Source organism: Dromaius novaehollandiae, chromosome 2, assembly GCF_036370855.1.
Source record: "Dromaius novaehollandiae isolate bDroNov1 chromosome 2, bDroNov1.hap1, whole genome shotgun sequence".
NCBI classification, from domain to species: domain Eukaryota; kingdom Metazoa; phylum Chordata; class Aves; order Casuariiformes; family Dromaiidae; genus Dromaius; species Dromaius novaehollandiae.
The window spans coordinates 49560850-49573151 of NC_088099.1; the positions used below are offsets into that span (position 1 = coordinate 49560850).

Below are 12302 nucleotides of genomic sequence, written 5' to 3' on the forward strand. Positions count from 1 at the left end.
TTATAGCTATGGTTAAAACAGAAAATAAATTACAATGTGGTATACGAATTTCATGAATGAGGAGGGGAGGTCCCCCCCCCCCTTCCCCCAAGTAAATGAGATACACACATGCACATTTTTAATCTTGATTTCCTGTTCTGTATGTTACATGTATAAATATAGAAACTGGTATGCTTTAACATTAATTCATGCAGCTTTTTCGGTTTCATAAAACATCTTGAACTATCTCACTGGACAGCATACTAAATGTTAAAAGCAGAAATATAAGAAAATACCTTAATTCTCTTTATTTATCACTGCTATGTTAGAAAAAAAAATTCTGTGATTAGCACATGCTGATCAGGTACTTGCTTTCATAGCCTGCGTGGTTCATCCACTTCTGTGCGCTGGAAGCTTTGCTTTCTTCAGTTTTGTCTCTCAGTGGGGCAATACCAGCTCCATTTAAGTATCCAGTGACCTGTCTTCCATGTCACTTATACTAACATGCACAAGGTCATCCCTTCTGTGTTTGGATTTAATCATCCTGCTCAATAATAACCTTAACCTTTGGCTGTGAGAGACTAATTGTCCTGTTATGAATTTGATCCTCTTGAAATAACAACCAGAAAGCAAGCTATTAAATCCTTTGCTGTCTAGACAGGGGCAGTAGCATCTCCATTTAGGTCAGTGTTACTCGTTACGGCAAAGTAGAGCTCTTGCCGTATAGATGACAGAACTTCGTCATAAGTGTTTAGAGAAACTGCCATATTTATTAAAGGTCTTAGATGTTTTTGTGATCTCAACATGTTTTCTGTAGAATTTATCCATTTTGTCTGGGCAACAGTGTCAGTCTTGAACAATTAAACACAGAGATAGCTACAGCATGAACAGCTTTGGCAGAAGACATAGTTAATAGTGCATATACACTGTCTCCCTTTCTCTGAATTGAAATAGAAAAACGCACTGTATTTTTTGCAGTGTCTTCCAGAAATATGAATGATTCTTACATGTTGAAATAGGAGGAGGCTGAACCCTTCTGTTTAGGTACATGGGATACAGCATATCTGGTAGCAGAACTGTTGTATCTGGTTTTCCAGAAGGTAGATCTTGAAGTATGAAGATTGGATTTTGAGCATTTAGAGCACTGCGTAAATATGAATTTTGGCACTTTTTTTTTCCTTTTAAGAAGCGTCCTTGGAAGAAGTTGGTAGGTGTGTGAAGAGTTGCTTTCAAAGTGTTACATTCCAGGTGTGTTCTAACATTCAGAGTGGTGGAAGTTCTCAGCATGGGTTGATTGATCCCTTGCCAAAGTTGTATGGGCACTGTTTTTATTCCGCCCGACCCCCCAGTTGTGTAAAGCTTGGTGGAAAACTGAAACTACAGTAAGCACTGTGCCTACCTGGAATAGTGCTGCCTCAGAGATGGACCTTACCCTCTGGATAGACAAGGTGCCTGGAGAAGTGGAGAGGACATGACAATGGCAGCAAATGTCATGTTAGTGCCCTGATTATAGTGGAGTGGATGTAGCTAGGGATGCTAAAGGGGAGGTAAAACAAATGCCATTGGAGATGGAGCAGAGGTGGCAGAAGGAAAGCAGAGTAAAAGACTTAAGAGGGATATAAAGCCAGAGGAGGAGGTGAGAATGGGAGACAGCTGTCATTCAGGACAGGTATGCTGCAGACAAGACTAGAAATTCCTGTAAACGTCTCTGGGCAGATGGTTTCTTCAGTAGTTCCTGTTACTGTAACTCCTCAGTGGTTTGATTTTTGCAGTTCTACTCCAAAGCTGTGAGTTCATAGATAAAGCAAAAGGAAACCTCTCCCACTTACTAAACTTCCAGTGTCTGTAGGAGAGACCCTTCCCTTCCTGAAGCCCGATCCAGAGAACAGGGATCTTGCCAGCTCTGTCAGGTCTTTAGTCCTCTCCCACACGCCAGTGTCCAGTTCTTGCTTCAGTCCCTGCTGTGGCTGTTCCTGTTAGCACCTGCCTAATCACAGTACTCTTCCTTAAACACCTTTCCTCCAGGGGTGGTGGTGGCCAACTCATAGATTTCATGTGTAATTAGGCAAGTCTTAAAAGCATTTTGAGATTTTTCTGAGAAAGAAGTGTTCTGATAAGCATGAGAGTCTGGTTTCCAAATTATTTCTTGATTGATTTATTTATCTTTTTTGCTGCTTTGACTCTTTCTGCAATTTGGAATTTTCCACATGATCCCCGTACCATTATGTGAAAGGAGCTCTGCATTTCTTGCAAAGCAGTGAAACACTGTTTCTGATCCTTTTTCAGATGCAAGTATGGACATTATAGCCTATGATGATTACTCCAGTCCACCGCTCCAGAGATATTGAAAGGAAACCTGAATACCTCCAGCCAGACAAGTGTGTTCCACCTCCTAGCCGCGGTTCCATGGGAACGATGTGGTTTATTCGAGATGGCTGTGGTATTGCGTGTGCTGTCGTTACCTGGATGCTGGTGTTCTATGCCGACTTTGTAGTCCTTCTTGTCATGTTAGTTCCATCAAGAGATTATGTTTATAGTGTGATCAATGGCACACTGTTCAACACCTTGGCTTTCCTCGCTTTGGCTTCGCATTTTCGTGCTATGCTGACAGATCCAGTAAGTATATCTCTCTGTGTATATCTCAGCAAGAAATGGGTGGTAACTCATTTGTTGACTGAGTGGCAGATTTAAATAACTTTTGTGTGTCAGCCTGCTGAGTGAGGCTGCTGATGTGGTGTGCTAATTTGTCATCCCACTCAAGTCAGATGTAAAGTCAGGGACCAAGCTTTAGATTCCCATTGTGTGAACAGCTCCTCTTTTCACACTGAGAAAGAGTGTGTTTCTCTCTGACACTGTTTTCTAACCAATAGCAGATCTGTGTTCGGGACTTGTCATGTCTTGACAAATGGGAAGGCTAGAAAAACTAGTTTTGGTTGTCTGCCTTGGCAAGTATTGCTTCAGCAGAGTGGGAGAGAACGTTGGTTGTTTCGAAAAGCTGTGTTGCATCTCTCATACTGGTGATTTCATCAAGTTTATCGGGCCATGTCAAATATTATGTGGGCATGCTTTTTCATTAAATTCCTTTACCAAAGCAGGATTGTGTTTCTAGGTCTCCCCCCACTCCCAGCTTTTTGTGTCCTTAGGACATTTTCATGAGAGATCTGGTCTGTTGCTTCCTCATCTTTCAGCTAGTGAAGATATGTTTTCATACCATGCTGCTCATTCTGAATGCCCTCTGATGGTTTATTTTGCTTATCAACATCCAGATGGTGGATTCAGTTGAAAGCCTCATCTCCCCTAATCAGCAGGAGAAGAAACAGACTTAGCCTCCCCTACTCCCCTCCTCCTGAGTCTGCTTGTTGCTGTTGGGAATGGCAGTGAGTCTCTGATAGTCTAATTATTCCTTCCAAATGTTGTTTCCTACCTGGAACCTCATTACAGGCCATTAAAACTTCAGTGTAGTCTTTATTGCTTAGCTTCCAGCTCTCCCAGAAGCTGCAGTGCTGCAGAAGTGTCTTGATTTTGGGTAGTTTCACTGTATATGTTAAAGCAAAGACTGATTCATTGCATGCTACTGCTGCTTGGCAGAACTGTGAGCAGCAGTTGAGGCACTGGAACATCTATCATTGGACTCAGGAATATGGGCTTATTACATAGATTATATCCTAAGAGATATAAACTTTGTCGTTATTAATTATTTTATGTTTTGTGGCTTTAATGCCTAGGGACCTTTGGGCCTCCAGCATTATCTTGCAGAGTTAGCTATAACTCTTTTGGAACAAAAGCTATATCCTAAAGCTGACTGGGCAAGCACAGTGTAGGAGAAACAGATACAATCACAAAGCAGAGTAATTGGGGAAAAAGATAGCTTAGTTCCAAGTGTGTAGTGGGGTTTTTTGTGCATGGATGGAGAGAGACAGTAGGATTTTATTTTATTCTTTGTAGATACTTTTATGAGGAAATCGGCTAAACAAAAAGGAGGAGGTGAAGATAAGAGGCAAGATGGGATGCAGCAGTATTGGGCATGTAGCGTGAGTCTGGGATGAAGAGGATGCTGGGACAGGGAGAACCAGGGATACATCTAGGATCAGAATGTAAAAGAAAGCACTGTTGAGGCAAACAGAAATAGGATTCTTATTACAGATGAATGGAAACCTGAATCCTTCAGAAGCTGGTAGCGTGTGTCATGCTCTTTGGAATCAGCTTCCTGTGTTTCCTTGCTAAATACACCCCTAAGATCTTGAGCTTTCCTTTGTACTGAAGAGAGAGAACATCAATCAGAGATGAGTTGTAGCATTTGTGGAAATTAGTCTCGGTTGATTTTTAAATTGGTCAGGCCTGTTGGGAAGTTCTTTGTTCTTATGGAAAAGAACAAAGACTGTTCAAGAGAGTTTTGAAATACTGGTTTAATGTGTAGTTCTTTTATTAATATTCCTGTTTATTGCTGTTGGGATTGTATAGATTTGTCAAGAGGAGACTGTTCCTTCAGAAATCTGTTTGTAATGTTACATCCCTGTTTTTTTTGGTGTAAAAGCCTGCATCTATGGAGATGCATTTGTGCCTATGTACCAGCAGTGACTTCATACAGTGCATTTCATGACTTTTTTTTTTTTTTTTAAGTGAGTTAATTTTTGGCCCTAGAAAGGCTGGAAAGTGTAGGCATGGTAGCTTTTGAAAGTTCATGCTCCTGCAGCAGCAGTATATTGCCCACCTAAAGATACATATTTTAAAGTGGAAATTGCATAGTTAAGAATATTTTTCTAGTCTTATTTTGGGAGGGGGAAAATCCTTAGAGAGTGTGTGCTGTTTGAATGTTAAACCCTCATTTAAATAACAAGTACACAGATGGAAGCATGGCTATAAATACATGAGATGTTTACCAGCAACTCTTAGTGTACACAATAGTACTTCAGAAGTTGCTGCTTCTACTGGAATGAAACATTTGTGGTCTCCAGTTTGTGATAAGAAACACTGGGATGATAAATTCATTGATAGATGTCAAGAAAGGGGTGAGGCTTCTTAAATATTGTAAGGTAATTTTGCTGTAGGATTACAAAAGACTAATTCCTTAAGTGAGGATTAATCGCTGCTTCTGACTTTAAAAAAAAAAAAAAAAAAAAAAAAAAAGGCAAAATTAGGTTTTAGTACTTGATTCCATATATTAAGATCTCATTTTAATTTCTGTCCTGACTCTTCTTGCCCTAATGTCAGCAGAATTTCAGGAAGTTTTTGTCTCTATCTTCTCCCTCCACTCTCATAGCTTTGAGTTAGCGCTTTTGTTCTTAGCACTGGTTGTGTCCGCAGATTAATCTTCTGGTTTGTTTTTCTCTGCAGGGTGCTGTACCCAAAGGTAATGCCACAAAGGAGTTCATTGAGAGTTTACAGCTAAAGCCAGGACAGGTGGTTTACAAGTGCCCAAAATGCTGTAGCATTAAACCGGACAGAGCACATCACTGCAGGTAAAGTGTTTTCTGAGGAACTGCTTCTGTACCAAATGCCACCGGAGCTCAGGAATTATCCAGAGTGCCTTGATCTAATGTATTATTGGAGTCTGAGACTTCAGTGGTTAAATTTAGAATTCTGTTACTGATGGTGCCAAACACATTTAAGGTAATCTGAAAAAAAAATCTTGTGCCTTTTTTGTGCAGTTTTAATTACAGCAGTCTGGGGCCATTTCTCACAAAGTGAGAAATGCTTCAAATTTGTACTGCCTTGACTTCAGACCTTTAATTGGCATTCCATAAACTTTCTTAGCACGTTATGTCATGTAGCCATGACTTGAAAGGAGACATTAGATACCAGAATGCACAGAAATCGATAAAATGTAATCTTTCTCAAAGGGCAAGTGTCCCTTTTAGCTTTGTTTTTACTTGTTACTCAAGGACCCATTTGTCTAATTGTAGATTCTATTTAGAAGTGATGTTTAAATTCTAAACTAAAGTTCCAGTAACTACATACTTTTTTTAAAAAGTTCTGACTTCCATGTTCTGATTCAGTATTCCTAACTTTGTTTGTGCCTTGTGATAGATCAGTATGCCTACTGATCTGTCATGTCCTTTCTTTTTCTGGTAGGATAAACCTCCGTGAAGAGAGTTACTGATAGTGAGCTTTTTAGTACTAAAGACAGTGAGCAAAAAAAAAAAAAACAAAACTACTTCCTAAAATTCTCTTCTGCTTTTAAAACAAGTGAACCTTCTTTCCAGTAAGTAGTTAAAGAGTTTGCAGTGGTATCCCTTTCTTATCTACTCAAAAACCAATGCATACTGAGAGAGCGTGTATCATTACTGCTGATTCCTGCAGGGTCTTGTGGGAAGGGGGTACATGGTACTGAGTTGAGCAAACTTCTGCTGTCTGCATTTTTCAAATTTCTCTTCAGAGCTTCAGTTTGCCAATGATGTTTTTTTTTGTTGTTGTTTATTTTAGTCAAAACCAGGAATTGGTTAGTCAGCAGGAGCAATGTGATCGTGCCTATCACTTATTAATGCTACTGTAAAATTCCCTCTGTCACTTCTTCAATTATGAATGAAACTTAGCGTCTAAAATGCTGTCCTGCTGATGACTCACAGTGTAAATAAATGAAAAAGACTCTGGCTAAACTCAAAACCTCCTCTCCATGAACCTCTTTGTTTGCTGCAAGAGAATTTTATAGACATTAAGATTTGGGAAACTGATCCACTGAGCACTGGTGCTGTTGAGAATCTTCACTTGATTTTCTGTGTGGATTTTATTTTTTTTGGGCTGGTCTTTGACACAGCAAGATTGTGCACATACATCAGCAGGAGGTATGGCTAGCTGTGCGCCTGAGGGGGCAGAGTGCTTTTTGATTCATATGCTATTAAGCAAGTCCCCCGTGCCCAGCAAACTATTCCTTCCAGGGTTTTGAATCTGGGTGGTCTGGGGGCAGGGGAGTTGTCTTATATAGGCAATCCCTACTGCCCACCATTCTCAGTTCTTGTTTCCTTTTCCACCAGCTAGTTTCATGGTCTGCCTCTAAATGCTTTTGGCAAATGTGCATGAAATGAAAGCTCACCTCTCTGCCTTAGCTACCTCCTTCATGGAGGTGGTCTTTGGCTTGGCTGCTTCAGGTTGTCACTCTGGGGAGGACTAAGACCTAGGAGCAATTGAAGGGTCACTTTGGTACTTACCCATTTAAAAGCCCAAGGGAAGTGTATGTGCATATGCTGAAAAATGTGCAAAGTAAATCAGGCCACAGAGAGGCATCCTCCCCCTTTACACAGTTTCCCCTCCTGCCCTTCTTTTTTAATACCAGTAATTGATGCTTGTCCAATAAAGTGTGGAATTATCAGGCAGATAATTTCTTATTTTTACTATGCCAGCTGATTTCAGCCCCCATGTAGCTTCAAACTCATTTCAAGCTGCCTCTTCCAAGGAGACCAGGCTATTCCTGTTGACCACAGGACCTGGGGCTAGCAGGGAATAGGTACCTGTGCCCGCCTAAGGAGAAGTAGCTCTAGATCTGGCCATGTGCTGAGAAGCTGGGCCTGCCTGATCAGCCTTTCATTTAGGCTATCCCAGCTCATTTGTTTTTCAGGCATGGCCTGTATCCTTGGGGATTATCTCCTCCCACTACGCAGATTGAAAGCAAGGCTGCGCTGAGAGAGAACATTATTTATTCATATGTGCTCACAGGACTACATTTATATTTTTGTTTGAGAGCGTTCCTGGTCTCTCTTCAGTGTTTAGATGTGGTTGTTTATTTCCTGTAAGGTTAAAGTATTTTTCTTTATAAGATGAAAAATGCAAATAAAATTAGCAGAGCCCTCAGTGCTTTCTGTTTCCATGCGGCCAGAATTGTTCTGGAATGGCTATTTCTTTTTGGGTATTTTTTGTTTGTTTTGGGGGTTGGATTTTTTCATGTTTGATTTTTGTACTTGTTTGTGCAATGTGGTATCAGGAGACTGCCTTTCCTCCCCTATCATATGAGAAAGCAGCAGAGAAAAAGACTTCTTTTATGATGTGAGTTGGAGCAGTTACTGACTAACCAAGAGTGTGATGTTCAGAAAAAGTAATAATATTTTAATTGTTTGACTCCTAGCCACAGTCTGCACACTGGTGGGGATTTGAATTTTTATTTTATTAGTCTAGTTTTGTGAAGTGCTTTAACATCTAATTTTACCTTGAATGTATATTGTGGAACTGTCTTCCTGCCTGACTCCCACTGCTGGTTTATGCTAGCGCGTGCTTTACCTTTATGTCAAGAATTTTTTCTAATGCTTTATTTTTCTTTTTGGTGAGCACCTGCTACTGGTTAGTGTTAACAACAAATTAAGGTTTATTTACTAGCAACTGTAAATTTTATTCATTACTGTTTTTCATATCTTTGACTTTTTTTTTATCTGTGGACATTTTCACGGAGCGAGTAGGTTAAACCTAGACTAAAACGTACATATTCCATATGCCTGAATGTACCATTCAACCCAAATTTTGGCATAACCACTGATGAGAATATTACGGTAATGTGTTTTGCTTGGCATTAATTTTTTACAACAGTGATTTGGTATTATATGGCTCATCTTGAACAGAAATAATCAAGTGAGCAAACCAGAAATACTAATGTAGTGACCAGTGGATTTATTTAGGTTCAAATTTCATCCCTGATTATTTCCTTTTATTTCTCCGTGTTCCCAAAACACATGTGAATTCTTGCTGTATTTCTGGAATTAAATGTGCTATAAAGATCTGTATTCTTTCAGTGTTTGCAAGAGGTGTATTCGGAAAATGGACCATCACTGCCCGTGGGTCAATAACTGTGTAGGAGAGAATAACCAGAAGTACTTTGTACTGTTTACAGTAAGTATTTTGCAAGTGGTGGTTGCAGTTGTCCAGCTGGCAGCAATGCACTGCTGTGTGTAGTTTGCAAAGCGGCTCTGGAGATTGGCTTTCTTTGCTTTCCTGTTTCAAACTTCATAGGGAAGTATTAGAGACTTCTGTTTTGCTAATTAAGGAACACACAATACAGCAAAAGGGAAAAGGCCTCACAAGAAGTATTTGCCAGGGTTTTTTGGGGTTTGTGTTATCAATTGGTTTAGCATGTTATTTCATAATGCGAGTAGCTTATTATCGCGTTGAGGTCTTTGAGGCATGAGCCATCTTTTTGTTCTGTTTTATGGTGTGTCATGTCCAGTAGGGTCCTGGTCCATATCTAGGGTTCTTAAATGTCGTAGTTGCATGAATGCCTGTCTGGGGCCATAAAAGAATTGTTGCTGCTGCTTTGATGAGAAGGAGTAGGAAGTCTCCATCCTTTTTGGCAAGGTTTATCCACCTTCTACTTGCAAATAGTTCTTTTTCATACTCAAAAGTCAGGGAGGTGTTTGACTTTTTATACCTTATCTGTGGCATAATGAGTAAGAAAATGGGAGCACAAATTCTAATACTGCATATTTATGGAACAGTTGAAAACCGTTTCATCAAAGCTAACTGCAAATATCCTGTGGTAGTAGTGTGAACATTACAAGGCTGAGTTTCAATGGTGTTCTGTTTTATTAATAAATCTTTTGGGAAATTTGTAGGTTCAAAGAAGAATGTTCTCATTACCAAGTAAAAAAGGGGGAAATTGTCAGTTAGATGGAAGGGCGTACTCCTAAACTTGCTTTCTGCAGTGTGGTTTGTTAGGATGTGGATTACAGAACAAAAGGAATGCCATGTCTTTTCCCCTGAGCAGAGGTCCTTTCACTGTAAAGAGTGAGCTGGGTGCTTCAATCCTATCAGAAGGATTTCTGTTTCTGTTAAAACTAGCATCTATTCTGAAGTGGGCTGCATTAAATGCTTAAGCTGGCTGAGAAAGAAGCAAAATAAAGGTTGCTGGTTTTGTTTTTGTTTACTCTTTCTAAGACCTGGGGAGGTGAAAGTATGGCTGCACGCTAGAGTTTCAAGGAAAAGCAAAATAGTTTCCTATCACCTTTTCCTGCTTCCCCAAGGATCTCTCTGGTAACACAATCTATCCCATTGCCAGCATCTACTGGCTCTTTTGTTGCAGTCAGTAGGTTCAGCGGAGCCTTCCTGTTAGTTCTGTGTGTGTGAATTGTAGAGCTTATGTGTAGCACTATGCATAGTTTAAAGCTTTTGTTACAAAGTTAAGACATAATTAAAAAGAAATGGATAAAGTACAAACTATTAAATCTTGACAGAAATTTTCCATGCCAGTGTCTGCCTCAGAAGAAATGTTAAAAAAAAATCATGTTTCTCACTTATTCTGTAAAACAGATAAAGTGCTTATCGTGATTAAAACAAATTAGTTGTTTCATTCAGAAAGTACAGTGCCCTCATGCTTGAGAGCAAGGATCTAAGCTTTGACGTGATACCTTGATGTTAGAGTGGTGGTGTTCTCTGAAAGCTGTGCTCTACCCTCCAGAGATGAAGGCAGTAGGCTATGTGGAAGACTGCTGGGGTACAGGAGACTGGATTCCATGTCCAGCTGGCTTTGGGTAGAACAGTCCCTCTCCTGTGCCTTTGTAAAATGGCACTGAGAGCTATTAGCAATGCCAGAATGAGCGTTTGTAGTTTTGGCATTTTCCAGCCTCCAGGTGCTTGATTTTGGGGTATTTATATATTTTTATATATACATATATTTTTTTTCTTAATGCTTTCTGATTGCTTTATTTAAAATGATTATAAGATTTAGCATTTTGATTTTAAGCTTTGCCTGCTAGCTTTTTTTTTTTTTTTTTTTTTAACATCCTTTGTTTTTCAGATGTATATAGCACTGATTTCCCTGCATGCTCTAATCATGGTGGGATTTCACTTCTTGTATTGCTTTGAAGAAGACTGGACAAGTGAGTACAATCAAAACATTTCTTCCAAATATCAGATTAGCCTATGAAGCAGACCTCAGAATGTGGTTTGCTTGCAAGGCAACCCCTTTTAATGCCGGTTTAAGAGGGTTGCTCTCAGGGCTCTGTTGTGCCATCTTTATTTTGAAGATGAATCCTGGAACTTAATAATTTTGTCTGACCTGCTAGGGTCTCTGTCCTGAAGAGAGAAGTCCTGTTTCAACTTAAGCTTGAGACTGCCCAGGTAGAAGCTGAGAGGTAAAGAAACCTAGATAGTATGTGTGCAGTAATCTACTGTTTACACAAATATTGCACTGATTTCCTGAATGTCAAAGCAAGATGAGAAGAATGTGTATGCCCTTTTTAAAAGGGTAACATGAATCATTCTTGCAAGACTGCCAGGAAAACATGTTAGCTTAGATCCAAAAATCCACCCTCACAAGAACAAAAAATTCCTCTCCACTTAAAGTACAAACAAACAAAAAAACCTCAAACTACCTACCAGACCTGACTCTGGAGTGTCTGACAAGTACACTTTCACAAAGTTGTTTCAAAAAAATTTTTTAAGTGACGTGAGACATAGGAAACCATCTAGATAATGTTGAGTCAAACAGCTAGCTGTTGAAGGATGTGTATGCAGATGTATGTGTGCTTGCAGATTTTTTGGAAGATCATTAGCTTAATTTTTTTGGAATTTAATTTTGTCATTTAACTTGTCATAATGACAATTTTTAGTAAATAATGCTGCAGAGGATGCGTGCATTTACACATATGAACTGAACTTGACAAGGTTATTCTGCAGAAAATTGTCAGGTGCCAAATGACACTGATCAAGTCTGGATTTGACTACAGTGGCCAGGGCCTTGTGGGAGGGATATATCAAAGGAAGACGTTTTCTCTGCACCTTTTCTCAGAGCCTGATTTCTGTGGGTGAAGCACTTTCCCACTTGCCCCAAATTCAGTGGCAGAACAGAGATGGATGTGTTGTTCCTTCTGCCTTGGATCCATATTGATGGTGTTGGCCTCTGATTGTTGAATGTCTGTTAAAGGTTAGCATCTTCTCACGGGGGGAAAATACTTTTTTTTTAAAGTGATACTCATTGAGTTCAGAGAAGTCTGGAAATGTTCTGAGGAACCAATTCAACATTGTGATTTTTGCCCTATAACATTTTTCTCCCTCTTTTTTTCTTCTGCTCGTCCTTTATAGTTACCTTCTCAGACTTTTTCAGCTCTCACTAAACTTTGCCATGAGGCTGCAGTATAGGTAGAGTATGAGGAAAAAAACAAGAATTTGGCTTAATCTACACTTCTTTGGGTTATGACTTAGAGGAATTATGGAAGAAAGCATAGTCTATTTTTATATTGGTGCAGAAACAATCTTCCTTGCATCCTGACCACCACCTTGAGATATCTGATGGACTTTATCATTATGGAAAATATTGCACTTGCACGCAGGAGTGATCATTTCATTGTTGCGTATCTTAGAGAATGTCAGAACTTCCCCATATGTCTTTTTGAGTTTGGTCACTGTTT

General features: G+C 39.6%; 1 protein-coding gene across 6 annotated transcripts in view; it reads left to right on the plus strand.

Moving 5' to 3' along the window:
- ZDHHC3 (zinc finger DHHC-type palmitoyltransferase 3) overlaps positions 1 to 12302 on the plus strand; it is a 38518-nt gene that overhangs the window by 12564 nt on the left and 13652 nt on the right. For all 6 annotated transcript variants that reach the window (XM_064506430.1, XM_026094029.2, XM_064506427.1 and 3 more), the window contains exons 2-5: positions 2266 to 2595; positions 5314 to 5438; positions 8694 to 8790; positions 10691 to 10772. In XM_064506430.1, the coding sequence (XP_064362500.1) occupies positions 2290 to 2595; positions 5314 to 5438; positions 8694 to 8790; positions 10691 to 10772 (610 nt within the window). In that variant the 5' untranslated portion in view covers positions 2266 to 2289. The remainder of the gene's footprint in view (positions 1 to 2265; positions 2596 to 5313; positions 5439 to 8693; positions 8791 to 10690; positions 10773 to 12302) is intronic.